Raw genomic sequence first — 22,957 nt, forward strand, 5'->3', positions numbered from 1 at the left:
TATGTACGCACTGCGACGTACCGATACAAACTGAATCTTCAAGTCATCTTCACATGAAATCTTTAAGTCACCAAAATTACAAAACAGTGCAAGAAAGAGCAAAAGCTGCCGATGTTTCAAACCCCAAGGCGCAGTGAACAGACAGTAAGGCTACAAACAGAAGGGCTATTTTAGGCACAATACATACAATAAATATGCTCATTAATATGTGTATGAGGAAATGTAAAAATCAATAAACAGAATGGCATTGGAGCATAAACAAATAAATGCTTCATAAAATCAGTTGTTTGGTTTATGAAACAGTACAAAAGCAAGACTTTTTTTTTTTCTTTCTTCACATGTGTGGGTGTATCACGATTTGACTGCCATTTAAATAGTTTCTTTAGATAAAGGTGATATAATTTAACAAACATCAGGCCAGATTTACATTTCCTAGATAAAGGTGATAAAACACAACAAACTTCAGGCTGCTTTTCTATTTTGCAGTCCATCGATTTATAAATTAAATAAACATAAATGCAAATTTCACATGTAGGAAAAAGTTAAGTGCAGCCCTCCATTCATCATCACCACTACCTCAGATACCTCAAAATCTGGTGCAAGTGATCAGACTTCCTGAAAGAAGGTTCTAGATACCTAGGAATCTGGGAAGGCCGTGAAAAAGTCCACCATTTCACCGTCCAAAAGGTCATCGACAAGCAGAGAAGATTTCAAACAACTGGCAACTTCTCCAGGCCAGGCCACCCCAGCAAGTTCAGCTTGAGAACAGAAGCCAGGATTTCATCACAGGACTTCCAGGTCACTCTTACCCAGCGTTGATGTCAAAGTGCACAAGTCAGCCATTAGAAACGAGATCTACATGGGAGGTATACTAGAAAGAAACAGAAAGAGCATCAGGGAGCAAGACCACAGAAAGGAAAAAAAAAAAAAAAGACCACCCATCCATCAATCCATTTTGCAAACCTACTTCTCCAAAACAGGATCAAGAGCAAGCAGGAGCCTATCCCATCAAGCACTGGGTGCAAGGCAGGAATGAGCTCCAGGCAGGACGCTTGTCCATTGCAGGGCGAACAAACACACACACACACAGAGACACACACACAGACAGACCCCTAAAGGACTAAGTTAACCACACCAACTCACCTAAAGGGGCTTCAGCTGCCCCACTACCCTGTTCTGGATAAGCAGATTAGGATACACTGAATAACAAGTGATCTATTCAACTTCCATGGTCTAATTCAGTAGATGGACAGCACTGCTGCCTCACACCAAGAAGACTGGAGTTCAAGTCCCGAGGTCTCAACATCTTGATGTGCGTTTCCTCCCACAGTCCAGAGTCATGCCAGTTAGATGCACAGACAATGCTAAATCGGCCCTGATATGTAAGTGTTAAGGTAGGGGTTACAGCGTGAATTGGTCATGCTAAGGCACACAGACCCTGCAATTAATTTTTCATTGTCCAAAAAACACAAAAACATTTTCTCTCTCGTATTTAAGCACAAAGGATAACATGTATTAAGATTTTGAATCCTGTGTGTGTGTGTGTTCACCCTGCGATGAGCTGGCAGTCCCATCCATTCCTGCCATGTGCCCAGTGCTTGCTAGAATGGGCTCCAGCATCCCTCCAATCCTGCTCTGGATAAGTAGGATGTGTGGCTACAAATCCTTTAGATGATATCCTTGGGAAGAAGAATATCTACAATACAAGAACGACCTGACAGGGCAGAACAAAACTCTAACCAGCCGTAAAAAGCCATGTTTCTAATTAAGCAATTGAGGTAAAAAAAAACACGAAAAGCTACAGTTACTATGGCTGTTTAGGACGGACTCTGCAGCCCCCAGTTTATACCAAACTCTAATATTAACATTGAACATGGTGGAACGCAAACTTCAGACCGGCATGTTAGTGCCACCCTCTGGTCAGGATAGGTATTGCAGTGTTTCAGGTATGTAATTACATAACGATCTTCTTTGGGGCACTGGGAAGAAGAGTTTTAATGGAGCTCTCCATACTGTACGCAGAACATAATCACACATTGCACTTTAACTTGGCCCAGTGAATAACAAATAGCACACACACACACACACAAATCCTTGGTTCAAACCCTGGACCTATGAATATTTGCATGCTAGGGTTTCTTTTTTTTGAGGTGCTCAGATTTCCATGATACAGCAATCATAAAAACCCGCTTTGGCAGAAGTTAATCAGGAAAAGTTAATGAATGAACCAAAGTGAGACTAACCTTACATTCGTATATCTTACCTTGAAACATCGGCATTCGTCTGCTCGAAAAATCTTAATAGTTTTATGCAGTAAAACAGGTTGAATTTACCTCTAAAAAAGGAAAACAGTGCAACTGACCACAAATCATAATACAAAAATGATCTGATTATATATACTGTACATATGTATACACGCAAAGACACAATTTAATATTTTACATTTTTTTCCTTTAAGGAAACATACATTGGCAAGTAATCAGTAACAGACTGACAGCAGACAAAGAAATTAGCCATTGTTTATTTCGCAATGATACAAAAAAAAAAAAAAAAAAAAAAAAGTGATTGGTTCTTAGCTGTAAACAACCAACAGTTTGGGCCAAATGTCTCCGCATTATTTCTGCCTTCAGCATTGGTTGCTACTGCTGTTACTTGTTTAGGACAAATGGGGATGGTTCACAATTGGCCGTTTTGTTTTTATCACAGTCCTTAGCCGTGGGTTAGTCCTATCATGCTAATATTACTAAAAGGGGCTCCAAGATGTAGGAAAAACAAAAATAAATCAAACTGCAATTTTTGCTTTGTGTTTATATTCTTTCCCTCGGCCCCACCTTCCTCAGAAAGTCTAAAATATTTCAGCTCCTTTATACACTGTTCAGCTTTCACAGCTATACTACAATGTAAGAAGTCCGGTAAATAGTTTGAGAAAGCAAAAATGGAGATGGCAAATTGGAAAATATCCATCCTCTCAAATGAATGAGTCCAGCCATTTCATTTCGCAGACGCATGTCCATTCTCTGTCCTTCACGAGATCCTGTTTGAATGCACTGTACTGTATATACACACACACAACAGGCCACAAAAACATGGCCTCCTTTGACTCAAGTGAAAAAGCTGCAAGTATAAAAATGAACTCCAGTTGGCAGATAAAGGACAGGGTGATGCTGTTACCATTGAAATCCTAGAGGGCTGAACATTTTCTAGGCCTCAATAAGAGGATCATTTCAGAATAAACTCAAATGATGTCAAGTGAAGTATAATCACAAGCCTGTACACAAGGACTTCCTCTGATTCAGAGAACCGCCGCCTCTGTCACAGGATATTCAAGAAATAAACAGTTCATTTATTAGATAAAAGATGTACCTTGAAGTGCATTAAATAATCTGTGCCTTGCTAATTTCTTCACGTTTTTGGAAGCACCTGCTGATGTTCAAAATACCAGATTACAAGAGGCTCATACACCTTATCATTATAGGGTTACGTGTGAGCGCACAGGTTGTACAGAACATTTCGAAATAATTATGCAGGGGTCAGCATGAAAAGAAACCTACTGAATACCTTTTCAATTTTTATTTCCCTTTAGTCATACAAGTTGGGGATTTTAGACGGAATATAGACAAACACAAACTTGTTAGTCTGGACGTTTCACAAAGCCGAAACTCTCGAAACATTTTCCAAACGTGAATGTACGCCGTTGCTTCTACTACAGCAGAATGTGATGAATGTCCGCTATAACCAGCGCTGAAAACGGAGGATGCACGCCCGGTGTAAATCACTGAATGGCGTACAGCCTTTCACAGTGGTACATGTTAACAGGAATAAATTAAGATGATCGCATTTGACAGACCATTTGCAAAAATGTACCATTATTGATGAAGTCTAAGAATAACAAAAAAAGCTTTAAATTTGATATAAGGTGTCTAGTTTTAAAGTCCTATCACGTTTGGCATCATTTGAAATATCAGCATAAAACGTCACATACACACAATCCTTTCTCCACCTCACTAAAGAAAAAGTGCTCTTGAAATGCAACTTCAAACAGAATCCCAAATTATTAGCAAAACACCTTCCAAATGCCACTCCCTACCTTGCGATATTTGTTAAACTAAATAAAAGCCTTTAACTACAATGTGAAAATTGAAAAAAAAATCTAAAAAGTGTCATACCTAAACCCATAGTAACAAAAACTAATCTTTTAAATATGTAGCAAACTTACTTTTCACTAAAGCTGCTGTATAAAGCGAAGCCTTTGACCGACATTTTGCTCCAAAACCCTTCCTTACTTAATTTTAAGTTAGTCTTGCCTCCGTCTTATTAGAAAGCTACAACATAATGCTTTCCCTCCATCAATTTACTTTTCCTATTAAATCCCAGTCTGACAACATTTGTCAAAAGTTTACTCCTTTGAATATTGATTTGTTACTTTCTACGCATCCTTAAGGTCTTCATTTAATGTTCGTTTTCTATTCAAGCAAGCAGCTGGGTTTCCAAGAGCCAACCGGGTTATTAATGTTGCCCAAGGTAAAGGTAAGCCTCTCAAAACATAAACTTTAAAATCTTTATATGTTAACTTGATTTTGTAATGTTTACACATAAACTACTAACACAGATCACATTAAAACTCAGTACATTTGTTATAGTGATGAAGCTGATGAAAGGTGGGCCACAGGGTTGGGGGGGGGAGGTATTTCTTCTTTGTAAATATTTACTATATTTGTGCACAAGAAAACTAATATAACATAAAATGAAGTGAAAGGGAAATAGAAGACTGACGTCTGCAGTGTTTGTGACCAACTGTTCCTCCCTAAGACATACACCTCTGTGTCCGCTTTAAGGCTTTCATTGACTACAAAAGGAATGGCTGGTTTATTGTTCATCTTATATTTGGGGATTCTGTACAAAGATGTTCTTAGGATCACTCAGACTCAACTATTCACACTTCAGTTATTTTGTTTAGTAAATATGTACAAAATGTAATGAAAGACACAGATATACATCAAAACATGACTAATTCTACACATTATCCAAATCCCTCACAACTGGCTCAATTTACAATGGTGGAGATGAGACGTGCTGCATGCAGTGTGCTATACATCATCAAATGTTGCAGCAGCAAATACACTTTATTTTTTTAAATTGTCGTTTTTTATATATCAACATGATTATATTTACTGCTAAAATGATTTCTGGCGATTTACAATGTCTGGGAAAGAAAATTTTGCTGAAGGTGCGGCGAGGTTTGAATTTCTGCACTTTTCTACATCCACAAATATCAACAACAACATAATACCATAAATATAAAACTTATAATTAGTCATTCTGTACACATAGAAAAGCGAGCAGGAAAAGAGGCAGAAAGGGTCACCGATCTGCTTGTGAGGCACATTGTTCTCTTTATCAGTCTGGCAACTTCCTCTTTGCAAAAATGACGTTTTGTTACTTTATTTTCAACGTCATTCACGTAAAGCTCTAAACTGATGTACTTTTTTTTAAAGCACGTACGATGCTCCTTTTCAACCTTCACTTCATCTTTACTATTATGGCTTTTGATTCCAATCAAGCACCAGCCATTCCATTTCATTTCTTAAATGTGATATTAAAAACTCTACCTAACACTGCAGACCATCCTGCTCTGGTTTCATGACGAAGAGCACCAGTTACACTTTACTAAAGTGGTAAAAATCCACGGTTGGGGAGGGGGGGGTTTACTTTAACTTTAGCCTTTAACTTCTGCATCAATATCTTGTTGCAGATAATTTGCACTAGGAAGACTAGCCAATTGTACTTCTTCAACCACAACAGCTCCTTCATTGGCAGTATAGTGACAATGCTGCAACCTACATTCAAATATTATAATTTATAGTAAACATCCAACCACTAGGATGGGGCCGTCTTAACAGCATTTAACTGATTTGGGACATAAAATTGCCCCAACCTACACTCACCAAGCACATCAATCAGATTTCTTTGCCAACAGCACCACCCATAATCCAAATATTTAAAGTCAGCTTCAGATATCACTTTCTGAATGAAAGGCTAATGACACTGGAATTTGGGGCCTTTTATTTCTCTCTCTCCTCTCTTTTATCTCCTCTTGAAATACGTGGTGTTGCAAGACTTCACGCAGCATAAAGGGAGTGGGGCGGATCTCAGCGAGTCATTTTCTCCTTGACCTGTTGATAGTTATTGTCCAGTAGACTCTCCCACTATTTCAATTCCATGCTGCTGTAGCTGAGCTCGGAGAAGTGCATTTTCATTTTTCATTTCTTCTACCTGTGATCCAGAAATGAAAGAGAAAAAGCAAACATTAGTAGGACAGAAATGTACAGGGCCAAAAAACATAAAATTAACACTTGTCATCACTTATTCACTGATGCTGCACCTGCTGCCTGAGGAGCTCATTGTCCACCTGGACTCTTTCCACTTCCTTGAAGCTTTCCTGAAGTCTCTGGTTGGTTTGTCTCAGCTCCCTAATGTAGTCGCACGCTTTGGACAGGATACCTCCTTTACTCTGAAACCAAAACATGTTCATTTTCAGTATTATGCCGATATTTTAGCAAAGCTGGGGTACCCTTGCTCCTGGCTGTGTCTTTGCCCTTCTCTTAAAAAATAAAAATAAAAAAAACACGGGAGAAGTGAATTTAAAGATGGGATATATAGCTAGATTTTTTTCTGAGAAAAATTAATTAAAAGGTAAGATTTTACATACCTCATACAAAATAAGGACATACAGGTGAAATATTTTTTTTAAGTACAATGCAACATACTGTACAGATAGTAAACATATGTGAACGATTTAATCATAAAATTGTACTTTTTTGAGCTGCCATTTAAATCATATTAAGCATTTAGCATACAGAGATTACATTTCAAGAAAGGCTGAACATTTTTTTTTTACTTCAATTAACTAGGCTGCACTCACTCACTGTATTTATAGTTAAGCAGAGGTAATATGTCAGTTCCTGTTAAGTAAATAATGAGCACAGTAGGTAAATGTAGTACAGAAAATGGAAAAAGAACAACACACACATCAAAAACAAAAAAAAGTGAAATGTTTATATCACTATTCACCGTGCTCTTCAATGCAAATGTCTTTACAGAATTTTTAGCATAAACATCAATAACCAAGTGTATGTCCAGCTGGATTTTCATTTTTTTTAGATTTAGATTTTTTTCTTGATAAAACAAATGTAGTGACTGTATCCCATATAGAAAAAAAAATTAAAGGAGGAATAAATTCTTACAGCTCCAGTCTTGCTGTTGTCAGTGTTGCATTCTGGAATGATCTTAGACAAGGTCACAATCCAATTGTTTATTTTGTCTCTCCGTCGTCTTTCAACTACAAAAGATTCCAAGGTGTAGGGATAATAAAAACATTAATAAAGTTCAGGCTCCTAACACAGTACATATTTTCCCTATAAAATAACGTACACATTCATTGCTAGAGTGATAATGATGAAATTGTGGGGGGATTGAGGGCAACAGTTGTACTGTATGTAATCTGTAACTTGATGCATATATCTCAGTTAAACAGAAGAAAGACTAAGTCAGTTATTATTTGCTTAAGTGCTTTACACAGGTTTTATACATGACAATTTTGAGCATCCCAAAAGTATTCTGAGATTATAAATTTGGGATTTTCAGTTGCTAGCATGCATAGTAATGATGCAGAAATGACATGTGCCTAGACCATTTACCATTTCATAAATATATTTCCATATCATAAAAAGTATCATCTCCAGAGCAGAAAGGGAAATTATATCAACTTTCTAGGTATTTTTGTTTGCTTTGAGATAGTACTTCTTTAAAAAACAACACTGCAAGAGAATTAGAAGTTCCTCTTCACTGATCATTTGGTAAGCAGCTGCTAAAGCAAGAGGGTTAAAGACAACCTTGGAAAGAGAGAGACACAGACAGACAGAGAGAGCGCACACAATTTTCAATTAGGAGACACCTTAGCACACTAGTTTGGGTACAGAAGGATCGCCAGGGATACTCTGCACATAGTATAAGTAAGTAAAAAAAATAAAATAAATGAACGCCACAGGTGCGGGGTTGGAAGTTTGATTCTTCAAAGTCTGTCCAGAGCTACAACAGTCCCCTAAGCTATCTGATGATAGTTAGACCTAATGGCTCAGAAACTTCACAGGTTTATTTTTTCAAATTTCAGAAGTATAAAACTCTGCAGGAAAAAAAGATGTAAAACAACAGAGACAGAGAGAGAACATGCAAGTGAGCAAAAGTGGACAGTTAAGTAGGGAAAATCAGTTTTTTTCTTGAGTGGGCTAAAGGTTTCATTAGCCAAATGTAGCAAATGTTTGAAAAGAAAGGCCCAAGGAAAAGCAAGCTTTGTTTATTATTTACTTTTAATCAGTTAGCTTGCTTTCCCTCGGACTATCCCTACTGACATTTTTAACATCTTTCCAATTTAGATTTTTAGTTCTCTTTGGCTCTTCTTTGCCTTTCATTAAAGATCGGACTCATTTTGGCTATGTTGGATGGCATTAGACAGAATGCACTCAGACATGCTGTTTACTACACAATTACTCATGTGTCTGTATGCTTTTATCTTTGTCAATTTGTCCACATAGAAATAATAGAAAAACGGCAAGCAAAATATTTCAAATGTGTATTAATTAACACATACATTCTCAGTGTCACTGAAATACAAGAAAAAGCTGTACTCGCCTTCATTGTGTTGTGCTCTCCTCCTTTCATCTCTAGGTGTTCTTGGGCCGTCCATCTTCCTGTAAAGAGATAAAAGAAAAAGTCAACCTAATGAGCTTGTAATACAAGATGTGGAAGACTGATTCTTATTGAGGACTAAAGTACATTAATAATGTGTTTTCCATTTAATATTTTGCAACTTTCTTTGGTTAAAAGACAATGCCTTAATGAATAATTATTTTTTTCACCTTTTTAATATTATTAGTATTATTATTTTCACCCTATTTTGAACATCAATGTAGAATTGTTACTATTAGTGATCTGAGCAAAAGAGACTTCAACTAAAGATTTAAGATTGGGTGTGTGATTTATGTACAAAAAGAATACAACATTTTGGGTTTAAAAATTCAGGTTGCAGTGCTTATTTTTTCATACAACACATATCAAAAGGCTACACATCTAAAATGATTCTTGTATTTCTCACTTAAATAACAATGGCTAGAAGAATGAATTACAAGATAGAAAAGATCTAATATGATTTGCCTTTATTTCAACTTTTATATTAACAGTAGCTGAAATTATAATATATGACACACACAATCCTAATAAAATAAGCTTATCTTCTGAAATGATCAAACAAAAGGTTGACTCCGATATCCAAAGGTATAGCTAACTCAGGATTGGATAAAAGGGAATCCCTCTTTACAAAAGAAATCTTTATTATTAACTTAAAGCAAAAGTTCTGCAAAATACTCTAGGGCATAGAAATTTGAACTCCACCCATATTTTTTTGTTAAAAAGTGAAGCATAAATTATTTAAGACAAAGAAAAAAAATAGTAAATTTAAGAAACAACACAGGGCAAACTTCTTGACAGAAGTGGAAATGTGACTCAAAAGCTGCCCTATCGTGTCACTGAAGATAACAATCACTTACGTATAAAAAGAAAAGCTATGCAGATTTTATCCTAATAGTTTTCCTTTGTTGGTAAATCTTAGGATTTAGCTTTTTAGTTCAACTAAACATGGAGATCTTATTATGTAAATCACATACAATTAGGATAAAACATTTAAACAAAATCAAAAGATATGGCACATATGTTGAGTCTTCTTAGCATCCTCTCAAAAACTCACATGGGCCTTAGGAATCCTGGCATATTCTGACACTCTAAAATTAGAATAAAAGTGAGATTTCATACAGGGCAAACTTAAAAATAATGTTTCAGTTACTCAAACTATTACACTTAGAGGTGTCAAGGAACACTGTAGATACATCACCTGCCCTACTAACTTTTGATTAAAAATCTACAGAAAGGTAAAACCCTTAATGCAAAACACAAGACTGAAGTTAATAGTTAAATGCCCTGTAATTAATTATAATAACTATTCAAATTTACCTCCACAAATGTGTTTTGGTTTTGTATTCTGTTTTGACTGTTTTAGCTAAACAAGGCAGAAGTTAACTCTGCTTCTTCACAGCTCTGGAGTCTTGCATTTGAACTCTGGCCTGGGCACCGTCTTCTGGGAGTCTACATTTTCTCACCATGTTTGCTTGGGTTCTCCTCTTTGAGCTCGTGTTTTGTGTTACACCTCTCTGTGAGTGTAAAGACACGCGCATGTGTGTGTGTGTGTAGTGTGCCCTCAGTTTTGCCGCGCTCTTTCCAGGGCCCATGCCCACTTCAGACTCAGATTTCTTCTGAACCACATATGCAGGTTAGTAAATAGATAAATGGATATCCCAAGGACAGGGAACACAGAATACACTCACTTTACTGTCTGTCTGTAGGAAAGGGCACATTATGACACCTATATACAGTATCTAGATATGGGGCTCATAGTTGTATTTGTATACACAGGGTGCCTGCGTTTTCTTTTTGCATACCACAGTTCACATTTTAAGTTGATTCAATTGTGCTTCACCACTAATTCTGTGTGTGCAGCCTAGAAAACATTAAGAAAGGAATCTGCTGCAACATCAAACATTCTGCTTCCTCTCTGTTAATGAACAGTTTGTCAGTAACAGAAGGGAAAAAATATGATACATAGATAGGTTAGATAGACAGACAGACCATGGTGCATACAAAAACAACGTAAAATCAGGCACATCAATACCAAGTATTTACGTTCCAACGAAAGCTATTAAGATGGATGAATAACTAAATAATGAAATATAAATATATAGAGAGTGACAAAATGGATGCCTCAGCCTTGAATAGACGAGTGCTGTATAGAGCTGCTTATGACACTTGTCAACGTGCAGGTTGTGCATTCCTTTTGTGTTTACACAGATGCAGGGCACTTTGGCCCTGTCACTTGTCAAAGATGTATGAGGCTGAATGGCAATCATAAGCAAGTGCTGAGGGAATAGGAGGGTGCAATTTGAGTATGCCACAATGAGGGGGATTCATTAAATGGAGGTATGAAAGGAACTAAAAAATGTATTTTTTCAACCAAAAAAAAAAAATTTATAATGAAAGTTCTACAGATATTACGGTGAAGAAGAAACAAGTATATTGGTAATGCGTCATGCTACATGTGATGTGCAAACAGTAACAGAGGCTCTGCATTACAAAGGCAACCTTAAAAAAAAAAAGTATAAAAATATATATTTTTTTCCCCCAGAGACATTGAAAATAATGCACTCTACTTTTACCAAGTAAAATGCACATTAAATACGTGGATAAAAGAAGCAAAAGAGAAATGGTAATGTAAAATGAATCTGCACAAATCAACTTCCAATTATGTTAGGAATGCAATGGGTAACATAAACGAACACATTCTCAAACATGCTTAATCCACGTCAGAGTCACAGGGTCCTGGAACCTTTCCTAGACCCATCAAGGATGGAAACGACCCTGTAAAAAAAAATATACTGTCCATCGTAGGGCTCACTCATACAAATGCACACAATCTCGCTCTCAAAAAAGGTCAATGTGGAATTTAATTAACCTAAAGTTCACGTCTTTGTACATGTGAAAGAAAAACTAGAGCACCCAGAGAAAAACTTACACATGTAAACTACACGCAAACAGCATATGACTCAAGCCCAGTATGCTGGTTCTATGAGGAGGAAGCTTACCCAATGTGCCACATCACCACCCAACTATAATGGGTGACTAATAGTTCACGTAAAACATGGAAATAACTGGCATATCGGAGATAGTTATAACCTATCACTATTTTAAAATCATGCTAATTGGCACAAAAGCATTTGAGGTAAGAGTAAAACATCTTACGGAGAATAGGGGTGCGTTCTGGGTGCAATGGTTCTCTGTGTGCCAGACTGTAGAACATCTGGCGGTGTCATCATCACGTAGAATTGCCCTGTGAGAAGAAGATATGACAGAATTAACACACAAACATTAGGATATTAAGGAATGCAATTATTAAGTCGGATATTAAGGAATGCAATTATTAAGTCTGTAATCTTAATATTATTCTAGTTACTGAATGAATTCTTTTTCTCTATCTTGCTGGTTATCAGACAATTTTATCAACTCACAAAAGATAATGGTATAAATATTCAGTTCACAATTCTACACTTACACATGCTACTTACATCGTTTATCTCCATTTCGCTACTTTGTATTACACAATGTGCTCCTTTCACTGCAACAGCGGAGCTTTCTAATTACTCTTGCTTCCAAGATAACTTAGATAATGGCCAAGTGGAAATATGAGGACAAAAAGTATAATTACAGTTGGAAGTAATCAGATTAAACTTGGAAGCAGGCAGAAAAGGTCATGCCTAAACATTCAATTTTAAAAGAAAGTGTGTTAATATTAATTTGAGCATTCCTAAAAAACTACTGCAACTGGAGATATTATGAATGACAAGACAAACTATGGTGATAGTATTAGGCATAAAACAAAATAATATTCTGAAATCCTCTTAATCTAATTCAGGGTCAGGGGTTGGAGGAGGGACTGGAGCCTATCCCGGCAGCACTGAATGCAAGGCAGGAATCAACTCTGGATTAGGCACCAGTCCAATGCAGGAAAAACAAAATAAACAGTCAAATGCAATTTATTGGAAGATATAATGTTTTAAGTTGTGAATGAAAATATATATTAATAGTATATTTCCAGTACCGCCTAGCTTCATAAATGCTACAGTTACAATCATATTTGATGGAAATTCAGTCAGTCAAGCTGCACTTTTTTTCTGGTGAAATTTTACATTTTCTGAGGAATTAGATATACAAGTTCTAATGTCATACCACTAACATATCCAACTATGAAGACGAGGTGTTGCAACAGATGAGAAAAAGCAAAGAATTATAGAAATATCTGGAGCCTCGCTAGAACTTCAGGCTGTACACGGAATACACAAAATGATGAGGCCTACTGAAAATGAACTCCTTTGCTGTAGACAGTGGGATTTACTGATGTAACTTAAAAATATAAACACGTTCGGGGCGATATGGCTTTGTCCCACTGTACTGTACTACTCGTTGTGTTACTGACGGGAAAGACTATCCAGCCATTAACAGTCATTGAGTTTTAAATACATTTTTACATTTTTCCAAAATTAAACTGAAAGAAGCAATCCAGACCAGAAGGACCAACTGGGCAGCTTTCGTTAAATTAACTTGAATGATATTGTTTAGCACTGGTGTCTCAGTTCTTTAAGTGACAGCTTGGAATTGGCACGTTGTTTCATCTTTCTTCATGTTTTGTAATTGGGTTGTTTGCATCTAATCTAAGCATTACGATAAGGGCATGAGAGGAAACTATTAACATACAAGCTAATCTCCAAAGGTGTCAGTCACCACAAACAAAGAAGCCGGGACATCTTTTTCAAAAATAATGATTAACTTAACAAAACTTTCAGAGGCAGATTCATTTTTGCCACAATTGGAAACTAGTAACTTCAAAATATGACAATACAAAACATAACTTTAAAAGGGCCTGGCTTGGTTTTGGTCACATTCCTAAAAATACTATTTGGCTCATTTTATTCATATGAAAGAAAAAAATAATGCATAATTATCAAAAACAACATACTGCAATGATTTTTAAGCCATCAACAGCAATTCACAAGCATCATGCTTCTCCTTAATTTATTAACTCTGAACATTGTTCACAAATGCATAAAAGATAAGATTGTCTTTATCACAGGATATTCAGAAAATATAAATATTTAACCTTTTATGCCCTCCTTTATAGTGCCACCGGTACAGTAACACAAGACAACTGTTCAAAGGGTTCAGACATATTATATACGTCTAATTCTGCCACTTTAAAGTATGTAAGCTGTACTGAGCAAAAGCGGTCGTTAACTTTTGCTTACAACACACCAAAGATTAAACCAACACGTTCAGATTTAGATTTTTTTAATCTGAGAGCACTTTTCTTGAATAGCTAAATGCATCCTGATATACCAAATACGAGGGATGTTCAAAAAGTTTCCGCACTTTTATATTTTCATCGGAAACGATGAAGGCCGGATGGATAGTAATTGGGCATTAAAAAGCTGGTACAACGCTGGGAAAATTACATCTCAAACGAAGGGGACTATGTAGAAAAGGGATGTCATTTGACTTTGAAATTCTTAATAGAGTTTAAAAAAAAAAAAGTTCCGAAAATTTTTGAACGCGCTGTGTAAGCCTGTGCTGTAAAAAGCCTGGGGTCCTAGAAACTATTGAAATTGTCAGGAAAAAAAAAAACCTGAAATGTAGAGATGTCAGGTAATTGAAGGGAACTACTCTGGGCATCTCTCTCCTAGGAGGATTCGTTTTGCCAACATGCTGGCATCGCCTGTGCATTAGTGGAGGGAGAAACACCCTGTGATGATTAAAAAGGTAAGTCTATCAATGGTTGTAGTATTCGTTAAAAATAAACCAGGCAGCCCGCTGACCATTTTTATGATTTTTCAAATATATAAACATTCATTTTACATTTTGAGATCCATCCCTCCATCCATCATCAAACCCACTACATCCCAACCACAGGGTCACAGGGATCTGCTGGAGCCAATCCCAGCCAACACAGGGCGCAAGGCAGGAAACAAACCCCGGGCAGGACGCCAGCCTACCGCAGGGCACACACACACACACACCAAGGACAATTTTGAGACAATATACAAAATTAATTAAGAATGCTTCTTTTTTAACCTTTGTTTTACCTTAAATGTCACATCATGTTTTATTCACAAAGATTATGAAAAATGCAAGCCTGAAAATAGCTGTATTATTTTGTTAAAACAAAGAGAGCCAGAATACTGGCCACATTTGTAATTTTAATATAGAAACATTCATTTTATGTTTTATGTTGAGAAGCCCAAGGAATCATCACCATCTTAATTTCCCCATGGGATTATTAACATTTATCTAAAGTACATTATTATTATTACTTAGTGGACACCTTTATCCAAGACATCTGACAACACATGACACATACTAATGCTTACTTTTTTTTCCCCCTTTTTCAAATCGACGCACAGGCAGATAAAGTGACTTGCTCATGGCTAGTGTCACTTATTGGATTTGAATCCACAACCTCAGGGTTTGAGATCCCAAGTCCAAATCTTTTAGTCACTATGCCACACTGATTTAAATCTTTGTTTTACCTCAAATATTACAAGATCACCATGCTTGACTTGTCATGATGACGAAAAGGTCGAGTTTGTCCATGGCTATTGTTCAATTCAATAAAAGGAGTCGGCTTATATTGGTAAGTTTTCAAATCTATCAATATTCATTTTACATTTTTGCTTTGGAAGCTCCATCTAATTATCACTGGCAATTTTTTTTTTGGTGAACCATCACTACACACCATTAATTACAAACACTTGTTCTTAATCTTTGCTTTACATGAATCATTGTGGCTAGTCAAAACATTATTTTGTGATATTTCGAAGTTCCGAGTTTCGTTATCATCACCATTTTGCCACGGTGAGTTAATTCACGCGACTACCTTGCAACAATAAAAACAAACTTAAAAAACGTAATAAACCTGAAATTATTAGGACAGTTACCCATAATGCCGTATGTATTCAGACCCTGCACTTTTAGCAGCATTCTCCTGCTAACCCAATTCATCCTTCACAATGAAGCCAATTGACAGTAATCAATTAATCAAAAAAATAACAAAACTCTCAGACTTACAACAATAAATATTAAAGTACAGGGAAGCGCTTCTCCTGATCACTTCCGCGTCCATGTTTACTAAAAATACGAAAGAACACAAACGGAATTAATCTAAAAAACTGGCAATTAACTAACAAAAAGCTCCTAACCTGTGTCAACCGCATTCCTTCAAAGAAGGCCCATATAGTTGAGATGAAAGGTTCGTCCTTTTTAAAGCCCCACTGAGGAATCTTCTTGCATACATTACTAGCTTGACGATTTACGCGGCTGTCCATTCCGGTGCCCGAATAGACAAGCGCGTCCTCAATTTGGAACAGATTACAGTCTCATTAAACGTGATTTTACACGTCTGCCATTCAACAAATATAGCATCTGTACGAGCGCCCGACTTTTGGCTTCAGACAGTTTGCCAAGCGGACGTTATTTTGCCACTCGATGTGGCATCTCCGCCAGTCAGGACGCGGGTCCCAGAGTGCCTGACCGGCGGTGTCCACTTTGAGATGCTTGGCGCCGGTCTTGTCACGTGACGCAAGTCTCGCGCGTACTTTCGGTTCCCGCCCACAGACGGTCCACTACAACTAGTGATGGGAAGTTCGGATCATTTTACTGACTCGGATCTTTGAGTCTCGTTCAGCAAAATGAACGAATCATTTTTCGAGTCATTTCGTTCAATTCTCTTTCCGGCTCAGACTGCATAGGTTAAGCTTATGGGGCTGTCACGTGATGAACGAACGACTCGAAACAGGTGAATCAATTCCAATATAGAAACTATAGGAAGTTGCGCAAATGCGCATGCGCGACTGAACGAATCACTCCCACGAGACGACTCGTTCTTCCCGAGTCACATTAAAGATTCGTTCGAATCGTTCAAGAACGACCCATCACTAACTACAACATATGGCTTTGGGGTGCATTGGGGGTGACGGTTGTTTCAATCGCCACATGTGGTATGATCAGTTTTCTTAACGCAGCTTTTAATAAATCGCGAAATACCCAAAACACATATTTCGAGTACGTTTTCCAGTTATGCAGGTTAACAAATAAACACGTTTAATGGTTTGAACGAACGAGGCGCTTGTCCCGATTGCCGCTATTATGCAGTCGCTCGCTCGCGCTAGGAAAAAGAGCTTGCAACTTAACTACAGCAAATTGAGGAGGACGTCCTACCTGGAAAGTATAAAAATAAACTCTATGTTGGTTATAAGGGATGAGTGGAAAAGGCACCCGTTTAATTCACAGTTATTCCATGAGACGGTGAAGCTTTCGAAGTTCACAATTGAAAAGTATTAAACGCATTCGTGCGATTATTCGATGCCTTGAACCACACGGGTCTCCACCATAATCGGCTCGGTTTTTATATGAGTTGGCTAGCTCATTGAAATGACATTGAAATGTTCAATTTAGATTACTAGCTAACCTCACCTGCATGTTTTTGTACAGGAGGGGGGAAACTCGCGCAGACACGAATTGGGCGTGCAAACGGTATTAAATACAATGAAGCCATTTTAACATACTGTGGAGTAGCAACGTGAAGAATTACTGACAACATTATTGCTAATGGAAAATAAAATGACATTTAGCTTCGCTGCATCACATCTCCATTGCCCTGGGTCTGAAAACCATCCCACTCTGTGTGCAGGTGTAACTGATCCTGCTATTCCCGAGTGAGTGTTCCCCAGGGCACCTGGTGTCTTCCTAAATCCATGCATTATAGAAGTAAATGTGGACGTGTTCTGTAGTAAGACAGGAGTTCCATCCAGGGTCGGTTCCTGATCTGCAGATTATTCTTTTTGTGATCAGATGTTTTAGTTTTTCAAAAATCAAAGAAGAGTAAACTCGATTAATCAAAGAAGAACAAAATTTCATTACAGTTATGGTAACCATTAGTCAATGATTAAAAATGCTCAACACCATCCTTACAAGACTAGTTGACGCCCTAAAAATAAATAAATAATGGGAAGACACTATGTGGTTGTAACAAGACTTAGGGTAACTATGGAGATTTGACTGGTGTGGTTAACGGAAACTTTGCTGGATCGGGGACAAACATAATCGAAGGACAAAAGGTGGTATTTCCACCAGCCACAGGGCAGCAAAACCTCTCTCTGGGTTCTCCAGTTTGGAAGCCTGGCAGAGCTCTTGGGATTGCGCATTCCTGTTTGTCAGGGGAATACAGCTGATCTGGAAGTGCATGTCACAAGTACCCCCAGGTTGAGCTTTAAAACTCACCTCCTTAACTCTGTCAAGTGAGTTCAAAGTAGGAATGACAGGAGTGGCAAGAGCGCACCTAAAATAAGGAGGAAACCAAGCAGGGCAAAAAAACAACAGGGAATTGGAAGCAGCGTGATAATAGGTCTGTATTGGAAGATTGGTTTGAATCCTACCTGGCAGGTAGAAAATTCTTTGTGAGTTGTGGTAATCACATCTCAAAGACACATGATATCCGATATGGTGTTCCACAAGGCTCTATCCTGGGTCCGCTGCTCTTCTCAATCTACATGCTTCCGTTAGGTCAGATTATCTCAAGTTACAACGTGAGTTACCACAGCTATGCTGTTGACACACAGCTGTACTTATCAATAGCACCTGATGACCCCGACTCTCTCGATTCACTAACACAATGTCTTACTGGTATTTCTGAATGGATGAATAGTAATTTTCTCAAACTAAATAAAGAGAAAACTGAAATTTTAGTAATTGGCAATAATGGATTCAATGAGGTTATCAGAAATAAACTTGATGCATTAGGATTAAAAGTTAATGCGGAAGTAAAAAATTTAGGGGTAACTGTTGACTGTAATCTGAATTTTAAATCGCATATTCATCAGACCACTAGGACAGCATTTTTTCACTTAAGAAACATAGCAAAAGTTAGACCTCTTATATCATTGAAAGATGCTGAGAAATTAATTCACGCTTTTGTTTTCAGTCGACTAGATTACTGTAATGCACTCCTCTCAGGACCACCCAAAAAAGACATCAATCACTTGCAATGAGTGCAGAATGGAGCTGCTAGAATCCTAACTAGGAAAAGAAAATCCAAACACATTTCTCCAGATTTGATGTCACTACACTGGTTACCTGTGTCATTCAGGATTGACTTTAAAATACTGCTTATGGTTTATAAAGCCTTAAATAATCTCACTCCATCTTATATATCAGAATGCCTGACATCTTATATTCCAAATCGTAACCTTAGATCTTCAAATGAGTGTCTCCTTAGAATTCCAAAAGCTAAACTTAAAAGAAGTGGTGAGGGGGGCCTTCTGCTGCTATGCACCTAAAATCTGGAATAGCCTGCCAATAGGAATTCACCAGGCTGATACAGTAGAGCACTTTAAAACACTGCTGAAAACACATTACTGTAACATGGCCTTTTTATAACTTCACTTTAACTTAATCCTGATACTCTGTATGTTCAATTCTTCATAATAACTATTCACAGTGGCTCTAAAATCCGTACTGACCCCTACTCTCTCTTCTGTTTCTTTTTCCGGTTTCTTTGTGGTGGCCATCCAGCCTAATATGGCATATATATACAGTAATACGGTACTGTGGCTGTTTGTCTGTCCAGGATTTTAAATCACCTGTAGCTTGCAAACCATTTGACCGATTGACCTGAAATTTAATACACAAATACTATGTGGCATCTACTATCCACTTTCGGGGTGATGATTGACCTCCAAGGTTATTCCTCTTTTTATTTTTATTTTATTGTAGAATCAGCTCTCGGTAGCGGCCAGCTGGGCTGCGGTGTGGCGCATGCATACGGTCGCCATTCTTATTCCTACCACCTTCGGCGTCACTTCCCCAACCTCTTCATATCTTAAATCATTCTTCAGGCAGATTAAAAAATTAAAGAAAACGTACTAAGTAATTGCAACACGAACACTGACTTAATCAGTTTTAACGCGAAAAGATGCCAACGAAAGAAGAGAAAAAGCGGACAGCTAGAGTAAAGTAAAGAAGAGCTGCTCAGCAAGCACATCAACCTCTGAGCAAACGAATGGTAAACGTACAGAGAAAGAGTCTGAACACTACAAGTCAACTGTATTCACTGCACAATATTGTGCAGTACTCCATTACTGGTGCCTGCTATTTTATTCTAGTTTTATCTTGGATTTGGATGATGCAGAAATCCACTTTGATACATTAGATTTATTTAAGATGCATTTGTGCTTGCTTTGTTAAGAGGAGTGTTACAGGGACTGTCATGAAAGGAGGAAATAATACAAAAAGAATTGCCCATATCTATCATCTCTCTCTCTATAATATTATATATATATATATATATATATATATATATATATATATATATATATATATATATATATATATATATAGTAATCCTCGCTATAACGCTTTGACTTTCAGTTTCGCTCTATCGGATTTTATATGAAAGCATAACTAAATATATAACGCGGATTTTTCGCTGCTTCGCGGGTTCTGCGGACAATGTGTCTTTTTACTTCCTGTACATGCTTCCTCAGTTGGTTTGCCCAGTTGATTTCATACAAGGGACGCTATTGGCGGATGACTGAGAAGCTAACCAATCAGAGCACGCAGTTAAGTTCCTGCGCGCTGAATGCAGTGTTAACCAGGAAGTCTCGTCTCGCTCATTCAGCATCAACGTGTTTCTCTGTGTAAAGAGTTGTGCTCTTTTGTGTTTATCTTTGTGTGTAGTCAAGCCCTTCATTATGGCTCCAAAACGATCTGCTACTGCTTCAGGGGCCGTGCCCAAGCAAACGGAAGATGTTAACGATTGCTGAAAAGGTAAACGCGTTTTGGATTTGTTGAAGGCTACGATTCTTTTATTTAAAAGTAGGAAAGGAATATAAGATCTACGGCCGCAGTGTCCTTTTAACCAGGGTGCAAAACAAGTTGTAAGTGGATGTAATAAGGCAGTAGTCTGGATGGAATCTGCTTTAGGGATTTGGATTGAAGAAGAACAACGGCAGTGCTACACAATCGCCTGAAGTGGCTCCTTTAGAAGAGCTGTAACGCTCTCCTTTGCTGTGCAGTAAAATTAAACTCATTGTTATCGGACAAGTCAACGTGTCATTGTTGGTGAGTAACCATAATTAATTTTCTACTTACGGTACTTACTACATGTATGTATGTTTAGTGTCACTGTACACACATTTACTGTATACTATTTTTGTTGCATTGTACGTATTTATTGCTGGTGGCCTGTCTATCGTAATGGCTGTAACATATGTGATATCGGAGACACTTAATATCTTTAAAATAATATTTTGGGTTTACTGTATATAAACAGTGTTTTTATATACATAATTTCAATGAATCTTACCTAACATCTAAGAGAATACAAAGGGATTATGCTGTATAACACTGCGGGGAATATTTATAAACAGTGTGGGAGAGTTTATAAGGGCTTAAAATATATAAAATAACCATAGAAACATATGGTTTCTACTTCGCGGATTTTCACCTATCGCGGGGGGGTCTGGAACGCAACCCCCGCGATCGAGGTGGGATTACAGTATATATATATATATATATATCTCCACACACACACACACACACACATATTGTGACCCGACATTTGCGTGATAGACATGAGTGCTGACAAAATAGCGCCAATTAAAACGCGGCATCAAAATCGCAAAAGTTTCATTAAATATGAATTACTAGTTTAAAGCATATATAATAAGGTTTATTTTAGAAGTCAATATTATGAGACGCGGCACGCAGATAGTCCTTAAGATCATGCCCTGCATATGTAGGAAGAATTGCAGCAAGACTTCTTGATAGTTGAGCGTATTTAGACTTGCTGGCTGCCTGACTGCTGGTAATTCCGCTTTGTATACGACACGTTATGCCAACCCTCGACTGAGTTATTTGTTCGCGGCATGCCATCAGCAGTTATAACAGTTATAACCTAGCACATAATGTGTACATAATGCGCACGTACGCATCCCACTCTCTTGGCCGCTCTTGCGATTTTGTTGGCGCGCATTTGTTGAAAACCAGTTAGCTGGTTTGTCTGGGCTCATATGTCTATCGCGCTTTTGTCGGTGAACCCTCACATATATACATAAAAAGTTCATACCACAATTACCCTGAAACAGCTAGTTCTACATGAAGGCGGCTCATCAGTTTTCCATTAAAACCATAAAATCAAGCAAATCTGGGGACTTCCATTGGGAAGGAAGAGTCAAATTTAGAAGCCGCTGTCCCAAAGGCAAACAATCCTTTTTCAGCTCAGTGACAGATCTAGTAGGAAGTAAGTTTGATTATTTTTGATTTGATATTTTGTTAATCCCTGAAGAAAAATGTATTTTTTTGGCGGTCAAAGCAAAGGTTAAGCCACTGCAGTTGATTCAGTTTTCAGTTTAAGGGCCTTGCTCAAGGGCCCAATGGGGTAGGATCTCTTCTGGCAGTAATGGGATTTGAACCTGCAACCTTCCAGTTGCCAGCACAGATCCTTAGCCTCAGAGCCACCACTCCACAGTTCAACAAGTTAAAAAAAAAAAAATTAAGAACAAACATACCAGGGAAATAGTTAGATATAAGCAGTCCAAAGGTTTAAACTGGAAAATATTGCCAAAAATATGAATAAAAATTCATTGGGCATTGGCTAGGCAGATTTAGATCCATCACCCATGTTGGGTAAGGTAAGGATGATGAACAGTATGGAACTGGGCGTCTTGTAGTTCTAACTTGCACAGGACGCTTCAACGATAAATCTGGTCTCTTTGAGATGTACTGATGTACTGGATGAACAGGTTCAGAATATGAATGAATGAGCAACTTCATGAGAGTGAATTTCAAATGATGTTGACAGGATGTATATCCTATTCCACAGCAATTTGTCTAGAACTGTCTTTTTGTATTTTATTCTGTCTAAACATTTTAGCAAATTTTTTGAACATCTTTTAGTGTGATAAAATTGCCTTGCGTGTCATTTTGGGTTAAATATTTACATAGACAACAGTCCCGGTGCTGCGTGTCTCATCTGTTGATGACAAAACAGATTGAAGACAAACCAAATTTTTTTTCACTCCATATGAGCTGCCAGGCAAGAGGAGAAGAGGAAGGTCTAAGAGAAGGTTTACAGGTGTAATGAGAGGGGACATGCAGGTGATGGGGGTGACAGAGCAAGATGACGAGGACAGGGAGATGGAAAAAGAGGATCTGCTGTGGCAACCCCTAACGGGAGCAGCCGAAAGATGAAGAC

The 22,957-nt window shown here is 37.7% G+C and overlaps 1 protein-coding gene across 1 annotated transcript in view; it reads right to left on the bottom strand.

The window, feature by feature from the left end:
- Positions 1-636: 636 nt before the first annotated feature.
- The window catches only part of LOC120540548 (upstream stimulatory factor 2-like), a gene marked incomplete at its 5' end in the record, with an annotated part of 40,629 nt that continues 18,308 nt past the window's right edge, over positions 637-22,957 (bottom strand). Inside the window, 5 exons of the mRNA XM_039771386.1 lie at positions 637-6,273; positions 6,383-6,511; positions 7,245-7,339; positions 8,689-8,747; positions 11,902-11,989. Of these exons, the coding sequence (XP_039627320.1) occupies positions 6,184-6,273; positions 6,383-6,511; positions 7,245-7,339; positions 8,689-8,747; positions 11,902-11,989 (461 nt within the window). The remainder of the gene's footprint in view (positions 6,274-6,382; positions 6,512-7,244; positions 7,340-8,688; positions 8,748-11,901; positions 11,990-22,957) is intronic.

Source organism: Polypterus senegalus, chromosome 12, assembly GCF_016835505.1.
Source record: "Polypterus senegalus isolate Bchr_013 chromosome 12, ASM1683550v1, whole genome shotgun sequence".
NCBI classification, from domain to species: Eukaryota; Metazoa; Chordata; class Cladistia; order Polypteriformes; family Polypteridae; genus Polypterus; species Polypterus senegalus.